Source organism: Ascidia mentula, chromosome 8 (assembly GCF_947561715.1).
Source record: "Ascidia mentula chromosome 8, kaAscMent1.1, whole genome shotgun sequence".
Classification (NCBI taxonomy): domain Eukaryota; kingdom Metazoa; phylum Chordata; class Ascidiacea; order Phlebobranchia; family Ascidiidae; genus Ascidia; species Ascidia mentula.
The window spans coordinates 9,769,952-9,789,322 of NC_138573.1; the positions used below are offsets into that span (position 1 = coordinate 9,769,952).

Consider the following 19,371-nt stretch of genomic DNA (forward strand, 5'->3'; position numbering starts at 1 on the left):
TTGCCAAAATCAATGGCATGCTGCCTGACTTCTTAGCTGCGAACAAAAGATATGTGCCATCCTATGAAACGCAATGTGGTTTAGGTCTTTTCGTATTTGTCTCTCGTGGAGTCGTTGTGCAAGAGCAATTTTCTGTTGCGTACCGTGGTCCAAGTTCATTGTGTCGCGGACCATGGTTTAAACCCTATAAGTTTATCCCGCGGAAGGCGATGACCTTTCCATTGGACGCTGCTGACCTTCTATCGGGTTAACAGCGTACGCAATTGCTTAGTCTTTCTAAGAGGCTGAACGAACTCCTTGTTACGTCTAGATCCCATAATCCTACAACCGTAAAGAGAATTCTCCATCTCGGCACGTTCCAAAACAAACTGAACAAAATGTTTAAACATGGCTTCGCGACCGGTTTGATGAAGAAATTCAACCGATCGTTCAATCCACCGTTCCTGTAAGCTGTAAGGCAACTTGTCAATCAGTTGCAACATCGTATCGAGTGAGTTCAAACCCGCATATTCATTGATGTAATCCACGTAGAAAGACACTTTTCCAGCAGGTCTGCAAATTGCATCAGCCTTTCGGGTTGATCACCCTTTAAACGAGGACTCTTCTTGAGATGCTGCTCACAGGCATTTGCAATAATGTGGGGCTGTCCGTACTGCTAAAAAGCTTTTGATGGGCCTGACGGTAACCCTCGACAGGTCTTTTTGTTAAGTGATGAATTTTTAATCGCACTTTATCATCATAATGTTGCTATAGATAAACCAAACGCAACTCTTCTGAATGAACCTTAGTAGCAACGTGTGCTTCGAAGTTACGAATGAACGTCCAATATTCCATGGGATCACCATTGAAGGTAAATTTTTTCGGACGAGGCAGAAAACGTTCGTCTAAGCTGCAACGCGGGTTTGGACGCTCAACCGCCGTTTTCATAACCTGCACCGGCGAGGGTGAACAAACGTCATCATGCCCAAATCCATCTTCCCAACAACGGGCTTCAATTTCAGCCAACTCGGCTTCACTAACTTCAGCGTCGTTTTTTAATTTTCTCTTCTTCTCCTGCATCTTCTGTTCCTCAGCGCGTCGTACTTCTTCTTCTTTCTGCCTAAGTCTTTCGTCTGGCGAAGCTTTGCGCGAGCGATCTCCGCCTTAATTCAAGCCTCGGTTCTCTTTACGCTCGAACTCTTACTCGCCGATGAAGGACAACTTAAAGCTCTACTTCCTGAGGATTTGTTTGAAGTCCTGGCGAAAAGCAAAGGTGAAGCACACCGGGTTTTGTCTGTCCAATCACCAGCCCGTACGTCAAACTCCTGTTTTTCAGCAGCCAATCGTCTAATCCAGTGGTTCTGAACAATTTTTCTATCACGCCTCCTTTTAGTAACGGACTTGTGCCTTACGCCCCCCCAAACTGTAAATAAGTTTCATACCAAAAGCAGTTGTGTTTTTGTCGATGTACCTAAATAAGCTAGCTAGCTAGCTAGCTAGCTAAACACTGCAACACGATAAAAACATAATATGTATCAATTTAAGTTTGCTTATTTAACTAAAAATTACGGGACCAATAAACGGTTTGTGACGAAACAGATAAATCATCACAAAAGGTATTTTGTGACGCAATGGTTTCTTTGTGACGTAACAGTAACTTAACTGCACAGGCGGACTTTTTATTGAAACTACAAGATTTTTGTTCCGAAACTGGAAGAGAAATATGACAGACAGCATAGGACATTAAAGTCACTACAAAAAATGAAGTTTTGTTATAAAGCTTGCGCCCCCCATGAGAATTGGTTGACGCACCCCTGGGGGGGCGCGTCCCCCCCCCGGTTAAGAATCACTGGTCTAATCAAATTCGCTTTAAGCAACTAATTTTGACCTGAATGCGTAGATAAGAGGCGGGCCTACATAAAATCACAATTTAAAGTAGACTTGTGATTTCAATTTTGAGCTACAGCATCCCCTTGAACATTTTGATGCTTTTTCACAGCACCCAGCACCAAAATGACTAGCTGACTGAGAAGGTCAAAAATGCGCTTGAGGCCACATCTCACAATTAAATCCTAAAAATTGAGTTTTAGAAGTCATTTGTCATCATGCACCTGGTTACAGTTTCTCTTGTTTGCCAAAAACAATTGCCGGGTCTGATGACTCATGGGGGACTACTATCGCTGAAAAAATTGATTGCAACTGCATTAAGACAGTACATTGGGGGTTTTGCAAAGGCTAACTTGTCAGTCCTAGGTGGGGTACAAACAGCCATAGGGGGCCCCAAAAACAGTTACAAGACATCTAATTCTTAATGAATTGTGTAGAGGAGGGTTGGTGGCTTCACTTAATGGCAAATGGAGGGTACTTTCTGTGATTCATTTTTTCACAAAACAAACCTACACTTTTTTGGCCAAAATAATGGCGAACAGTGGGTCAAAATGCCCCCGGGGGAGCGGTTCAAGTAGTTATCTCGAATATAATTTTGACCAGAATTCCTAGACAAGGGTCGGGACTAACCGAAAATCACAAATTGACCATACTTTCTGAGATTCACTTTTCCACAAAATCTACCTCAATATTTGGGTAGTTTTTCAGCTACATGTTCAACAGCACCCTGTGTCAATTTACTGCCTGACTAATAACCCTGAAAACCATAGTAAAACTGCCCCAAACACGCTGAAAATCGCCCTGGCAACAGCCTGTTCATCTGCGCTCATTCAACCAAAACACTGGCGCCCATTGCATTGTTACACATAATTTTACTCTGTTACGCAGGACATAGTTCGAGAAGGGCATTTCCCAACAAAGAAAGTCTTTTCCATAGAAATACAGAGATGCGGCCTAAAACTGTATCAAACATGCTGAAAATCGCTCTGGCAACAGCACGGGACTCCCTGCTCATTTAACCATAAATTAGACCCCAATCCATTACCGGTTACCTTGTGACGTAACTGAGTTTCTCTGTAACAGAGGACAAGACGGGCATTCTCCGTCGGCGAAAACTTTTTTAATAGAAATACTGATATGCGGTCTATAACTTGCGTGTTTTGTGAATTAGCAAATGACCACTGACTTAGAGTCACGAGTGATAAAAGGTTGAGAACCACGGATCTGGATATTGCAGTGACTATGTAGTTACATAAAAGGTAAGACCTTACTTCCATGACATTTGCAGATATGCCTCAATTTTCAGGGGCTTTTATTTTTTTTGGTTGTTTCGTCTGGCACGGTTGCACCTTTATGCACAAGGCAAATTAACTAAATTACAAATTTAAAGTATGAAAAATCAACGTTAAGTGAAAAGGAGTTCGTAGGTTCCACATCTCCCCAGTGATAAAAAAGAAGTATCGTTATGCGCACAAGCGATTTCGTCTCCAAAAAGGCAATTTCGTAGGCGCCGCAAAAACATTTCGCCTCTGATGAGTGGTTCATGATAGTAGGAAACCACTGATATAAATCAATCAAACAAACAAACGACATTCTCAACCTTCGTGCACATAGGCTATGTATAATAAGCTTTTGTCTGTAGCTAGGCCTGATCAGCGCAATTGAAGCGTTTTGTGCAATGACTGCAATCAACATTTGCATGACACACACACACATTTTATGTCACATCTACATCATCAACATGCTTTTTCGTAAAAGGAGACATCGTGGCGATCGTGGACTCCAGCTGTACATCTGCAATCAGAATAATACCGTTAATTGGTTGATAGAATTCAAATTTTGCCAAATCAGTATGATCGTTAGTTTACTTGTTTTGGTAGATTCTGTTGGCAAAATAGGTGACACATCTGGGTCTTTAGCGTAGACATGGGATCCACCACATATACTTTGTTTGCAGAACATGAAAGAATATCACAGTAGCAAACTTAAACCAGGGGTGGGGAACCTTTTTATTTTAAAGGGCCGTTTAGGCTGAGAATCGACGGAGGGTTAACACATTAAGCAAGCAGAATACAATAATATTGCATAACTTTAAACGTAATATTCATTTAGCCTATATAAATTGCCACACCCATCCCTAATAAAATGATTTCGTTTGGGAGACAGAAGTGACAACGTTATTTAACGATAACAAATCCTAACACACAGTTTCACTTCGCACCAAACTGATAAATATCCCTGGCCCCCTGGTATAAAAAAACAATAACCTAAATTCGCAGTGTAGTTTACATTGTTACCATTTACTGGAGCAAGGGGAATCTTGAAGCACTGAAACATCTTGCGATATTCTGTGTTCATCACACAGCTGACTGGAGCGAAACACTTTTTGAACAGGATCTTAAGTAAAATATATTTATTGGTACTACAAAATTACAAGGTTGGCAAATGGATGTTTTATTTTGTTTAGTCTTATTGTTGCTTTATATGCCACTCTCAGTTTTGTTGATATTTGTCATGTGACTTTGTTTTCAAAGAATGACTATAAACGTTACATTTTTTATACAAAAGTCATGCTAGGTTTGATTTAAGGAAATACAGTGAAAATATAAAAAAGGCTGTACTAACAAATCGGGGATGCATGAGGAGATAAATCTTGCACAATAAATGGTTGATTGGTATTGCAGGCACTCAAATGCCTGTGACCAAAAAGAAAACTGGATTCTTCATCTTGCTTTGGATTCTGTTATAAAATGAAGCTTTTGGTTGAATGTAAAGCTATGTCAAGATAATTTCTTTTCTATCTCTATGCAATCATGTAATGGAGATATGGGTCTGTCATAAATTTGCTAAATGCACATTTGTTTGATTAGTTTTTCAGTAAAACCCAGTTAAGTGCCTTGCTGCTCTTTATCAAAAAAGGCATGTACAATGGGGTGTGACTAACCTACATAATTATGACAATAACACTATGAGTTATGTGTTGCCATAAATTCATAATAAATTAATGACCTGTTCTGGACCAGATGAATTTTTATTATGGCCAAAACTGTTGGTTTACCTCAGGCTCGGGGTCTGATAGACAAGGATACCACTCAGATTCATCAGTGTCATCAGCATTTTCATAAAAAAAAAGTTTTCTTCGAAGCGAGGAAGTTGTTAGGCTCTACAACAAAGTTATGATGGTGCCCATTGAAATTTAAACTGGTACTGAAGGCTGTATATCTGCAATTCTATTGAAATAAGTTTTGCACATTGGAAATGTCCACCTTGTCATGATGTAAAAAGGAAATAAGAAAGCAATCAGTGATGCATGTGCTGTTAGTTGGGCCAAACTTAAGGGCATTTTAAAGCAGATGGTTAGTTGGTGCTGGGTGTGGATAAAAAGGGCAGCAGGCTGTATTTAGAGAAATATAAATCATTTAAGACCGCATATCAGTATTTCTATTAAACAAATAGTTTTGCCGGGGTGATTTTCAGCGTGTTTGGTGAAGTTTTATTGCATTTTTTGGCCTTTTCAGTCAGCTAGTTATTTGGTGCTGGGTGGTCACAGAAGTATACCTTCATTTGTCACTTTATGTTAGCCCGCCTCTTGTTTACGCATTCAGGTCAAAATTAGTTGCAGGATAGTTGCTTAAAGCGCGTTTTTTTTTGCCCCCTAGTCCGACATTATTTATTATTTTGGCCACAAAGGCTGCAAAAAATGTAGTTGGTTATGTGAAACAACGAATCACAAAAACCTCATCCAATTTGCAATTTAATGTGTGTCCGCACGCTTTTCTATACAATGAGGAAAAATTGTCGCAGGAAAGTTGCTTTGCAACCACCTGGGACTGTTTCTGCTATCCTATATGACATGAGATCCTCCTGGAGGTTCCTCAGATCCTCACTGTGTTTTGTCCAATGCAGCTGCAATCAATTCTTTCTCCTTTCAATAGTACTAGTGGACCTTCATGGGTCATAAGCCACATGAATTGTTTTAGACAAAAAAGCAAATCACTCTGTATGTGTATTAATGCAAATAACCTTCAAAACTTGATTTTGGGGATTTAATACTGATATGGGTCCTCCAGGGCCTAGTCATTTTAAAGAAATTCAGTTATATTTTAAAGAAATGTTATTATTAAATTTATATCAGTACAGTAAGAGGAGAAACTTAGACAATTGATAAACGTTTTATATTCTGATACCAAAAATGTGCAATCCCTTTTTGAACAAAATTCCAAATACAACAATTACCTGCTGGTGGGGAATTCTTCCCCTGTGGAGAATCTCTGGTTTGGGGCATTAAATATTATGTTAATCAGACCATAGAATGGACATCCATGCATGGTCAATAAGTTTATGTCATTCCAGGAATTGTTGCACATATTACAGACTGGACATCTCGGATTTAATTTGATATTCAGTACCTCTGCGTAGCTTGTATCTGACTGAGTTTGTATGGAATATTTCTTCAACAGCTCATCCATATTAACTTCCCAAGGTATTGATAATGCAGTTTGAGTACCAACTGTCAACAGCGCAGGGTAAGTCAACAGTATACAAATTTAAACACTTTTAAATTCAAACATCAAGAAATCATGAATATTTTACTATGAGGTTCACTATACTATCATTCGGCATATAAATATTGAAATCATTACTTTGGGATTCTGGATAAAGAATAACTGCACAAAATAACAATTGTAGTACAGTACTTCATAAATGAATAAAAAGTATAAAACACAAATTCATAAAAGTATACTTCTTATTTTACAAACTACCTAGATAAAGTAAGAGCGTCATTGACTACATGAATCAGCTTGTTTTGCTTGGTGGCGAATGACAGATCTGTCATTACATTTAGGGAAGAATAATATACTATTCTAGAATAGTTGAATCAAATCCAAAATACCGAATCCTATTCTGTTTTTGTTTTAGCTTGTGCACTGAAGCACTTAAAACCTGCACATCACAACTGTAGCAGAAGATTGCCGAAAAAAGATACGCACCATATTTACTCAATCTAGGGCGACTTATGTTATTTAATGTCAAGCCGATAATTTGTCTGCGGCTCTGAGTTTCAATGAAATTCACCTTTAACTCACTCTGCCAATACGTTTTATCAAACACAGTTATCAGTGTACCTGACAATTTTAAACGACAGATTTGTAGACAATTATTGTAGGGCACCAAAGTTTGCCTTTAACATTTATGTGCTGCTTGCATTCGAGGGCGGCGTATATTAATTTTTTAACACCGTCGCATGCGCAAATTCGGAAAGTTACCGTACATAGGAGATAAATAATAGGGATGCACCGAAAGTTGGTTTGCCGAATTTATTCGGCCGTAACTAAGGTTTTTATAATTATTCGGTTTCGGTTGAATATTTTTGAAGAATTCGGCCGAAACCGAAACTTTTTTACTGCATGCAACGATGATACACAAAGTTTAGTATATACATATTAGAATCATTGTTCAAGCTATACGATTGTGTTTGGTTTATTTGTTTATTGTCACCGAAATGTTAAAATTCAACTTTAGGCAGTTGGAACAGCAGTCACAGTTATTCTTTAAGTGCCAAAAAAAGGCTGCATGATAAGATTCGATCCAATCTAGCACATGTTTTGTTTAAATATTTTTTTATATTCGGTTTCGGCCGAATAAAAATATTGCTGTTTCGGTGCATCACTAATAAATAACGAAACGTATTTGAAGACAATTTGGATTCGGATAGTTTAAGATTCGAATCCTCCGAATTCGCTATTCTGAATTGCCCATCCCTACTTACATGCGAAGTGTATTGTGGTTTAACATGATAAACATACTTACCCTCATTAGTGGATGACCTTTTTGTAAACATATTGTTAGGACGACTGCTTCTAAACATCAAACATAAAAGTGACGAATAATTTACAAATCACATACTGTAGGAAAAAAACATTCATAATTTTACACATAGGTTTATTATAAACTTAAGCTTTTATCAACATCATCTTAACAATTCACATATAACTAACATATGACAGACAGTATCCCTGAATATTTTTCGGTTCGCTTTTGTTGCACCACAATTTGCAACAAAAGAATTTTTAATACTTCTTGAATACCATTGATTACAAACAGGGTGCCATTTGCAACTTTCAGGGGTGCCACGAGCTTTGGTGTTCTGCAGTGTTTTATTCCATGCCATTATTGCAGGAAAGTGCTTTCTTAATTAGAGCAAGCTTATAATTGATCACACGTATTTTGAGTTTAGACAATAGTTAATTTACTTATTTGTGACCACTGGCAGTTGCAAGGCCTGTCACGTTGTGGATGTAACAACTTTTGACATGTTATCAAATCGAATAAAAATGATCCTAACCTTAAGTCGATCAAAAACATAGGCGACATGTGTGTAATTTTTCTTTTTGTAAAAACTTTTTCTACAAAAATCTTACATGCCGAAGTAAACAACTATGTTCGATATATAAAAAAAAGTAAAAAAGTTATTACAGAATAAGATTTTGGATTGAAATGTCCACCCCTCTTTCTATGGCCTAATATTTTCAGTTGTGACCAGTGGCAGATCTAGAAAAAATATGAGGGGGGTGTTCCGTTTTGGTACCTAATTAATGAAGCCAATATTAGGCATGTTGAAAACAACTGTTAGCGCTCGCAAATGTGCAAAGAGGAATATAAGGCCACCGCATGCAACATAGTTTTTATTTGTATGTTTTCTTGATGACGTAAGCCCACATTTAATCCCTTTCAGATAACACTTACATTTAAACCTTTCTTTCAAAGTCGTGGTAATGAAACTACAGCGCAAGCACTACCACAAAAACTTGCATCGAGTGTTTCACAGTGTTACGCAATTGCATATGCCAGGAAGTTTATGTGACGATTCGTGCCAACACTGGCTTTCATATTTTGCAATGCTCGACCACAATTAACCTCAGTTTACAGCGGAAAATTGGGAAATTCCCCAAAAAAATTCGACCCCCTTGCTCTAAAAACAAATCTGTAATGGTCTAGGATGTGGTCTTGCACCACCAAATACACATTGATGTTTTAGCAGTAGATATTTTGCAAAATATATAAAAAACAGACGAAATACAAAACACTTGTTTAGCTGCATTTATTTTGGTGCAATTTTGTAAAATAATTACAACTCTTACAGAGTGCGGCTTCTGTATAGAAATTGAAGCAGAAATGAATAAACTTATAAGGTCGCGCTTTTGAAAACAGTATTGTGGACAGGCTATTGACCAACGGCACAACAAACGATTGTTTCATAAAAGTCATAGCCGCGTGAATGCAGCGCGCGACCGAGTAACAAAGAAACATCGGAGACGAACACTTGACTGTAGAGTTTGTTCCTGCATAGCGGGAAATTAATCGCACTTTCACACCCCACAAAACAATGTGCCAAAATGCTGAGGAGGGTGTTCTGACACCTAAACACCCCCCTAGATCCACCACTGGTTGTGACATTTAACACTTTTCCATTTTGATACAGGTGTCTGATTTCATGCTAAGTAATGGCACACTTATATTAGCTTCATATGTCATGGAATCAATGCACCATCAAATAATAAAATCCATACTTGTTTTGGTATCTTGTTAGTTTCACAAAAAACTCACCTGGCATGTCTGTTTTCACAGCATTCATCTTGAAATTGTGGGGAAGAAAAACTGGTAGAATTTTGTTTGGCCTTCTTGCTAAAACCAACAGAAGGAGATATAATAGCCAAATAATGAGGAGATGGACTGGTCACATTGATATGACTTGTGAAAAATTCATCAATCGCCTTCTGTGCTCTAATTTCACTTCCGTGGTCGAGTCTAAATGCAAGGAAAAACAAATCATCTCTCCAAGATATTGGCTATTCATCATTCAGAAGAAACATTTCGACTTGTTTTGTTTAAAGCATACCAGACAAATTTACATTTGGTGAAGCAAAAATAGTCTGTGAAAGTAGCTTTTGCTAGATAATTTTGTCTTGTGCAAAGAACTGCAATAACCTGATAAGCAGATGACTTACTAAAGTATGCATTAACTAAAACTATGTATTGCTAAACCAACAAACAAATTAAATTACTAGTTTAAATTGCAAAACTTTGCCTCTGGTTAACATAAAAGGAATATTTAGATATTCAGTTAAAAAGATCCAATAACCTTACAATATATATATAGTTGTATACCTCATGCTGTCTTGTTGTTGGTGCAGTTGAGACACATCTATATCTGCAGGTTTTAATATTGCTATCTGATCAATGGTCCAAAAACTTTGAGGGGTCTGAAAATAAACCGCCATAATAAATACACATATCCTATTGAAGGTTTTCCACATCTGTTGCATACCAGATTGCTAATTGATTAAGCCATGAGTCCTTAATATGGCAGATATTGTTTACGTTAGGAAAGCGGAAAAAAAACTGCAACAAGTAAATTTATCCACTGACATTATCCATGACCAAATTGTCGACACAAGTAAAAATACCCTGGAGCCAGTTGTGACAGACAGCAAGGCCAGTATTTCAAGAATTTCTTTACAGATGGAGCAAACAAATGTAACAAACTGTTGTCAGGTAATAGTAGAAGCCTGCTAAACTGAAGGACAAGGAATTTGCAAAAAGTTTTGTGTTTATCAGTTTCTGAAAACTATACCACAAGCCAAAGATTTGTTAGTTTTAATAATAGAATTCTTTGCAAAAAATCTTCTCCTTGACAAGATTCAATCTAGATATGTCGATGGAGCAAATCAATATATGATGTTTAGCACATTACGAATACTGCAGCATGTTGTTTTTAAGCTAACATTACAGTAAACCAGAGCTCTTCAATGTGGGTTCCGCAGAACCCCAGAGTTCCAGGAAAAACTCGCAGTTCCTTCAGCTTTTAATTAAATTAGCAATCAATTAACAGCATCAACTACTACCATGTCACACAAAAATATCCTGATGAAGTATAGAGTGGAATAATGTGCGGAGAGTGTCAAATCACATTTAATTAACTTTGTACAATCAAAAACTTCTTGAATCTCTGACTGTCCATGATTCCAGTTTACAGAACTGTATGACAAAAATAATACTCTGGTGCTGTTGCTAATTTTTTATCAACAATTTCACACGAACAAATTGAATGAATAAAGCACTGTTGTCTGTTTCGATCTGACATTTCCATCATGAACCAAAAAGTAATTTACATGACTACCAATATACGAGATATCGACAGAAAAGTTTTAAACCAGGGAGGTCTTGAAAAATAATATCAAATTAGGGATGCACCGAAAGTGCGGTTTGCCAAATTTATTCGGCCGAAACTAAGGTTTTCATAATTATTCAGTTTCGGCCGAAACTTTATTACTGCATGCAACGCTGATACGCAAAGTTTAGTATAGATTAGAACCATTGTACAAACTGTACGAATGTGTTCATTTTATTTTTATATTGTCACTGAAATGATGAAAATCAACTTTTAGCACTTGGTACAGCAGTCGAGGTTATTCTTTAAGTGCCAATAAAAGGCTGTATGATAGAACTAGATCCAATCCAGCTCAGGTTTTGTTTAAATTTATTGTGTTTAAAGAGATGGATACCAAAATTAGTTTCGCTTTACTCGGCCAAATTTATTCGGCAACTTTTGTCGAATATTTGGTTTCAGCCGAATAAAAAAAATGCTGTTTCGGTGCATCACTAATCAAATTCGAATCAAATCAACATTCATTTCAATCATTTTCACATAAAAAGTGATCCCACCAAACATTTTTATCAATGGACAGTTTTTGGAATTGTTTCATGTCATTGTTACATTTGTGACCAACATTGTTCTGTGTAAGAGTTATTGCCATACAATTGACAATCACATACATACTCAAACAAGAGAAAAACACGAATTGTATAATAGCATCATATAAAACAGATAAGAAAGCAAACTTTTTGACCAGAGGACCAGAAATTGTTGATAATTTGACAGATGGGTCATGTGACTATATTGACAACAAGTGTTTTACATGACAGGTTAGGAAACTAAATTAAATTAACTAATACAAAATGTTTAACAGCTATAGTCGAAGAGCAAAAAACTTGACCACTGAAATTACATTTGATTGCAGATACTAATTTATAATTGCCTCAACTAGCAGAACAGATTTATTTAAATGCCCAGCGGCCAAGATTTGGACCATTGCCCATATCTGATATATAACCATGGGAGTCGAGCAGCAATACTGTTGTGATTATGATATTTGTTTTTCATGGTATTAAATTGCAAAGCTAAACTAGTAATAACAACATTGTACCTTTGGACAAACTTCACTGCCATCAAGTTGGTCAGGTGATTTAAATACTGATGGGCTAAAGGATGGTTGATGTAAATAGTCCAGCGTGTTGCAATTTTCAAATGGGTTAACAATACTTGCATTCTTTTGTTGGCAACAGTGATGCTCATCTTTTGGACTATTATTGGCTGTATATTTTGATGATTGTTGAGATGTTTTTTTAATAATTAATGCATTTTACACATTGAAGTGACCATTTACTGTTTAAAGTCACAAACAAAACAATAAATGGACAAAGATTATACCTTAACAATGAACTTACCAGTTAAATTTGAGGAACACTTGTATTTTGGTGTTCTCTCATTGGATGTTTGAGTAGTTAAACCATTATTAAAGATCTTGGCATCCATGAAAACTAAATATAAAATATGAATAAGTTTATGTCTGAAATCAACTTTTCAAAATGCCACCACAGTTTAAAAAAACAACAAATCCAAAGTAGTTTCAGATACTGAATGATGTCCCTTATATTTTCGGCCATGAATACTTGCCACCACAGTATTAAATGAGATAAAATCCTACTGATTTTCTTTAACAGTTAAATTACTTTTAACCTGAATACTTCTATCTCTACTAAGTTTTGAAAGGGAGAATTGGCCTTTTTATACTCCTCTGTTGCAGGAAAAGATTTTATGTCAATTTCTCCTGTATGTTGGGCAAAATAAATATTCTATATATGTAAAACGTTTTGTAAAACATCCTGCAATACCTATCCCATACCAATATTTTTAGTGTACAATGCACATCAGCAAAAAAATTTCATTATATTATTTACTTTTCGGTGCTTCAAAAATTGAATGCAAAACCTATACAAAGTATCTTCTTGTTTGCAAACAGTTTAAAATAGGGCTAGTTTCCTTGGTGTCAGAAACAATATTCACTTTTTAACCCTTTATTTTTGGCAGATTCCATTTTTTAAATGTTGTAGTTTTGACATGGTCTTTTGTTACTCAATGTACGGCAAAAGTGGTGGGAGTTATAAAAAAACATCTGCAACATTGTTGTAGAGAAAGATATTTTCTATGATTCTGTGTACATTTAGATGCGGTTTTTAATGTAGTTTCCACTTGTGTATGAATGGTCATGGCCGTGAACCTGCCTCGTCTCACAGAAATTTGAATTGTCTTGTATATATTGTATTCAAAAGTTTGACTTATTTTTTTACATTTAAGTTAGGTTAAATTTGGAAAAATGCAAGCAAACACAAAAACCTAGTCCAGTTTATATGTAGACCGGTCCAATCAACTTCACAATTCAAAGGACCACTGTCATTTCGTCTTTTCAACGAAATATATTTCACGCACGAGTGAACACAACTTCAAACGATTTACAAACAAAACACAAGTATGTCAGCTCTGTGCAAAATTTTTCAAAATCCTATGAACGGTGTGGCAACACGCATGTTTTCCCTGGCCTAGTTCTGACCACTCCTCATGTTTCCTAAAACTCAACACTGGAACACCAGACGGAAAGGATACAGGCGGAGTTGAGCTTTCCTGCAGATCTCAAACAAGCTGCTGATACTCTGCTGGACAACCATGTTTTTCCTGCCATTATTCTCGCCATCGCGCTGTAACGCTCGCACGTTCTTTTGATAGGTAATTCACTGTAGTTCAGTCACGTGTTAAACTCTAGTTAAACGCGCTTGGAACAAATTAAACTTTACGTCGCCTGACATTGCATTGACAGCGTCTTTCAATTGAATAATAAGTCTGCTCTCGGAGTCGAATTTAGTATTAACAGCAAGAACACGCAAGCAGACTATTAGCTTCAGCACAGCAGCAAGCCGACCGGGAAACAATTGGTAAGCTGCAATCGGAAGGTTTCAAATGTTCGCCTATATAAGAGACCTTGTCACAGCCGGTGACCTGGGCTGTTGAGTAATATTTTTATGAGCCAGACATTCGGTTGATTTTGCTGCCTCTTCGTTGAAGCGGCGTCTCTTCTGACGAATTACAATCTTTGGTTGCTGGTTATTGTCGTAAAGGTTAGATTTAACTCTTTTGTCAAATAATGCACAACAACCAGTAAGAATTTTTTCTTTAACGCTAGCCCGTAAGTGACGTGATTTGAAACCGCGTAAACGAATTCACTAAAACCAGATTCACCAAATTTATACGCCACGTATGGTGACCCGAACCTACACTTTCTCCAATTTTCTCCAATGAGAACGGATACTAACTTAAAAGAGAAATGTTGCGTAAAACGTGACTGGGAACAATTTTTCTCTTTCGTTTGTGGCCATCCACATTTCTGTGAAGTCCAATACACAATATTCGAATATTATTTTCGAAACATCAGTGATCTGGCCTTCTATATTTGTGGTTGCTTGTTTATGACGAAGGGGGCATGTCCTATACCTATACCGTGTTTCAAAACTCAGCATCGCAGTATGTGGCCAGGTCACTATTGTCACCAATGTTATCGGCAACAGGCAATGTCAATAGCGATTGTTCTTGCACTGACTCGGTAATTTTACCACAGGAGTGACAACTGACAAGTTGCAAATGTTTTGTAATGAAAACACATGGTAAGATTACAGCATTTTAAAACAGAGCTAAAACAGATCACATACTATTAAAAATTATTTGGGTCTTGAATAAATAGTCTGAGAAACTTTTTTACTGCATGTAACGCTGATACGCAAAGTTTGGTGCAGATTAAAATCATTGTTCAAACTGTACGAGTGTGTTAGTTTTATTTGTAGGCTATATTGTCACCGAAATGATGAAATTCAACTTTAAGCAGTTGGTACAGCAGTCGAGGTTATTCTTTAATTGCAAAAAATGCTGTATGATAGGTCAATTTTAAATATTACTATTATAACGTTGTGTCAACGCTTCTATTTTTAGAATACAAGTTTCGCTTATTAAGCATCTTCAGTTTTGTACAAACAAAATAAACAGAAAAGACATAGTTAAATGCTAAAATGATAAAACGATAAAACTGGCCCGCTGATACGACCATACTGCTGGACAGCTGTAACGAAGTGACCTACTTTTACATCACCACATGCATCTATTTCTTATTCAGATGAAACAACGATGAAAAAATTTAAAATAAAGCAAAGAAATATAATAAAATGTAGTAAAAAATAGAAGGGTTTGGCACAATATTATTATAGTGATATTTAAAATTGATGTCGAAAATACATTTTCCACGCCAAAGAAGTGTTGCTGGTCAGGTTTTGATTTCGTGAAGTAATAACATTTTTACTGTATGATAGGATTAGATCTAATCCAGCACATGTTTTGTTTAAACATTTAAATTTATTAAATTTATAGAGATGGATACCAAAATTAGTTTTGGTTTATTCCGCCGAATAAAAAATTGCTGTTTTGGTGCATCTAGTTTTGCATAACACTGTAGCTGCTTTCATAGCATGGCTATGGCAAATTGTACACGAAAGTTTCCTGCATGTCTTTCTCCAACGAAACTATAAGGCCAATCAGGTTTCTTGACAAAACGCCTGAAGTGGAGTTCCACATAGCTAATGAGCCATCAATGGTAAGTAGTTTTGGTTTGCGTGCGGTGCTGCATATTCTAAGGCAATCCGACAAAAACGTTTTCAAAAAATGACTGGTGTTTACCGTATCATGCTTCGATGTTACGTGAGTTGCAACGGGAAGCGGTGTCCGACCCTTATTAGGGTTTCGTATTAGCAATGTATACATTTGAAAATCAGAGTAGGAACTTTCCATGCGTCGAAGCACGCTGAGGGACAAATTTGATTAAAAAAATTGATTTGTGCATTGGAGTATAATGTTACTTCCAAAGAGTGTGAACGAATGTTCCTGATAAATGGTTTATTTTAATTCGCCCACTCGACACGCAAACAATCCAAATTAAAAAACCACAACTTACTTCTAGATAAGACCGATTGTGAAGGCAGCTAAGCATGGGCACCCAGCCGACGTTCCTTTGGATAAAGTGTGTTAAATAATGTGCGATGCTGTTTGACAGCGGTTTGATGAACCGATGCCTTACGAAGTTTCATCCTCATTATTTAACTTTTGCGTCAACTTTTCTTACAGCCTGGTAGGTGATTAAGCTTACCGGATAATTTAACCCTTTCTTCAACTTTATCAACAAAAGAACAAAATGCTACTGCACACTTTACTCCACACATACGGAGACCGCAATGAAATTTAATTCAACCTTTTAATATCTTTTACCCCATCAAAACTGATAAGATAGTTGTTGGTAACGTTTGGAACACAACCTGGGAATATTTGGCGAATTTCTCTGTTACTCCTATGTAAAAATCATTAGCAAAATGGTTGGCGGATCTATTTTTGACTAATAACTGCCACTTTTGCACGGACAGGTCAAACACATCATCTATGGTGACGTCTGCTGTGTGTTGAAACTTTTGCTTTGTTTCGAGACTTAATCTGCCATGTTTACTTAAAACATCAGCATTTTCATCAAAAGGTAAATCATGTGTAGTGACTGGCGAATCACGATAAACAATAATTGTTGTTATATCGTCCTCAAACTGTTCTGTTACATCAGTGGAAGTTTCAGAAGTTATTCCACATTTAGTTGGGTGATGTCAAAAAGTTAGTTGGAAAAGCATCAAAATGTTCAAGGGGATGTAGCGAAAAAATGGATCATTGAAGTATACCTTCATTTGTTATTTTATGTTAACAAGCGCCCGGCATTTCCCCCTAGTCGGACATTATTTTGGCCACAAAGGCTGCAATAAAAATGTAAGTTGGTTTTGTGACATAAGAATGACAAAAACCCATCCAATTTGCAGTACAGTGTTGGCCCCAACCCTTTTCTATTGTCGCAGGAAAGTTGCTTTGGCAGCTACCTGGGATTGTTTCTGCTATCCTATAGGACATAAGATCTTCCTGGAGGCTCCTCAGATCCTCACTGTGTTTTGTCCAGTGCAGCTGCAATCATTTTTTCCCTTTGAATAGTGGCCCTTCATGGGTCATAAGCCACAGGAATTGTTTTGGGGTCCGGACCCCCCCTTTTGTGAAATATTTTGGTTTGTTTTGATAGCTGAACAAACGCCACTGTATTTTGTGGGGCAAAAGCCTCGTGAAAAACAAATTAATTTTGTGAACCTAAAAACCGCATCGTGCTTGCATTCGGCATTGTTTTTAAACAGAGAGCATTGTTACCGAACACTTGGCATTGTTACCAAACATGTTGCATTGTTACGAAACAAGTGTAATTTTTAGTTAGTTAGGATGAAATGTCGTTAATGGACACGTTGTTGTAATGACAAGCTGTTTTCTTGGGTGTAAAAGTCAATTAGTTTAGTTGTTATACACGTTGCCAATTTTACGCATGTTAAAACTGTTAGCGCACGCAAAAGTGCAAGAGGAGAGGCATATAAGGCCACCGCATCATGGGCGTCCGCAGGGAGGGGCAAGGGGGGGCGGGCCCCTGGAAAACAGAAAAAAACGCAAAGGGGCAGAAAATACTTCACCACATACTTCATTGATGGTTAATATTGTTTTTGTTGTGTTATTTTGCCATATCGGGATTGGCAAGAATGAGTAGCATTGTCAGATGATTTTTCTTCTGAAATACCTTCTGAAATACCTTTCTTTCAAAGCAGCAGTAGTAAAACTACGGCGCAAATAATACCGCATAAACTCGCATCAAGTGTTCCCTAGCGTTACGCAATTGCGCAAGTCAAGAAGCCACCGTTTATGTTACGATTTGCGCCAACACTGTAGTTCGTATTTTGCAATGCTCGACCACAATTAACCATAGTTTACACCCGAAAATCGGGGAATTCCACCAAAAAATTTGACCCCCCTTTAAAAAATTCAGGATACGCCTATGAATGGTGCAACAAAAGCAGGTTCATTGCTATTCACAGAGCATAAGTTCATATGTGGCATGAATTGCTTATAACCAATGGAATATAAAAAATGACACAAGAATTTATTTGATTCTGTCAATTTTTTAGATAATTACCAACATTTATTTACCATTTATTTTACGGCCAAATTTAAATATGGTCAACCAAGTAAATACATTTTTTTTAAAATGCTGAAACATTTGGCCCTATCCTATCAGGTTTACAAAGGCAATCTGACATTTTGGGACAAAAACTGATTGAAGAACCCATATTGGTGTTCATACTGTTAAAATAAGTTTCGCCGGGGAGAAATGCCCACCTTGTGGTCGATCCTCTGTCACAATGGATGGGGGGACAAAGCAATCAGTGATGCCTGGGGGTTCTTTGGTGCCGGGTGGTGTAGAAAATTGAACTAAAAAGACAGCTAAAACTTTAGGCTATATTTACAGAAAATTAAATCGATTAAGGGCCCATTCATTTGTGGTTTTGCAAAAGATCCATCTCTGAGCTACACATTCTGATCAAAATTGGTTGCGGACCATGTTGAACATTATTTTGGGTGAAAGAGCAACAAAAAATTTAATTGCATTTGCAGAAAAACGAATCAATTAAGTATAAGTTCTTTTGTGGTTTTCTGCAAGGCCCATCTGTCCTCACACAATAGCACCATAATTAGTCGCTGATAAATTGCCAAACACCCCCCTAAGGCTGTTTATAGGTCTCAAGATCTTCCAGGAAGCTCAGCAATTCCTTGCTGTGTACTGCCTCATCCAGGAGCAACAAATTTTGTTTTTGCTCTGAAGAATATTAGGTCCCTATATAAGTCAAAAGATCCAGGAGCGGTCATTGGGAAACAAGCGGAACAGTTGCCAGGTACATTATTGCAGAGGGCTTTGAAACAGGATTTCCCTGGTTTAATTTCCATATGGGTCCTAAAGCACGATTTGTCCAACATATGTCTTTACAAAAAGTAGATTCAAACAAAGTTTTGCGCTCAGCTGTACGAACATGGCATTGGTGGGGTATTTCCTATATACCAACCTATTTGGTAATTAAATTCACTCATTCAACGGTATCGCCAACTAAACAGTCAAGAAATACCATAGCTGCACTGGTGAGACTTATAGGTCGAAACAGGGGTCCTGTCTGCAGCTTACTATAAAAAAAAAATTATTGGCTCTATTGCTTAACACATAATTTTGGTTTAAGCTATTGCTTGGTTTGATTCCGGTTGGTTAGTGTGGTACCCAATGATGACGTCTGTATAGTCACCACAAAGTGAAAGTCTTACTTGACTATTTAACTGACAAGATCGTCAAAAGTCACACCAAAGCTGCATTGATGAGGCTTATTACGTTGAAACAGTGGCTC

At 37.2% G+C, this 19,371-nt stretch overlaps 1 protein-coding gene and 1 pseudogene across 2 annotated transcripts; both read right to left on the reverse strand.

Annotated features, from left to right (window-relative positions):
- Positions 1–192: 192 nt before the first annotated feature.
- Positions 193–3,411, reverse strand: LOC145911893 (uncharacterized; annotated as a pseudogene).
- LOC145911296 (protein aurora borealis-like) lies at positions 3,162–13,445 on the reverse strand. Of its 2 annotated transcripts, XM_082998586.1 has the most exons (12): positions 12,949–13,445; positions 12,436–12,528; positions 12,135–12,301; positions 10,036–10,130; positions 9,475–9,675; positions 7,678–7,727; positions 6,276–6,376; positions 4,925–5,029; positions 4,492–4,606; positions 4,164–4,263; positions 3,735–3,811; positions 3,162–3,660 (listed from the first exon to the last, which is right to left on the reverse strand). In XM_082998586.1, the coding sequence occupies exons 2-12, from the start codon at positions 12,521–12,523 to the stop codon at positions 3,584–3,586; spliced, it is 1,176 nt and encodes a 391-aa protein (XP_082854712.1). In that variant the 5' UTR covers positions 12,524–12,528; positions 12,949–13,445; the 3' UTR covers positions 3,162–3,583. The 2 variants fall into 2 exon arrangements, with proteins under 2 accessions (XP_082854712.1, XP_082854713.1); XM_082998587.1 differs by lacking the exon at positions 3,162–3,660 and having other exon boundaries at positions 3,749–3,871; positions 12,436–13,445.
- Between the last annotated feature and the right edge of the window lie 5,926 nt (positions 13,446–19,371).

Coding starts and splice junctions, on each gene's coding strand:
- LOC145911296 (XM_082998586.1), bottom strand. CDS start 12,523: ATGGATGCCAAGATCTTTAATAATGGTTTAACTACTCAAACATCCAAT. Junction 12,302..12,435: donor GTGTTCCTCAAATTTAACTG/GTAAGTTCATTG, acceptor CAAAATATACAG/CCAATAATAGTCCAAAAGAT. Junction 10,131..12,134: donor GCAGTGAAGTTTGTCCAAAG/GTACAATGTTGT, acceptor GTTTATTTTCAG/ACCCCTCAAAGTTTTTGGAC.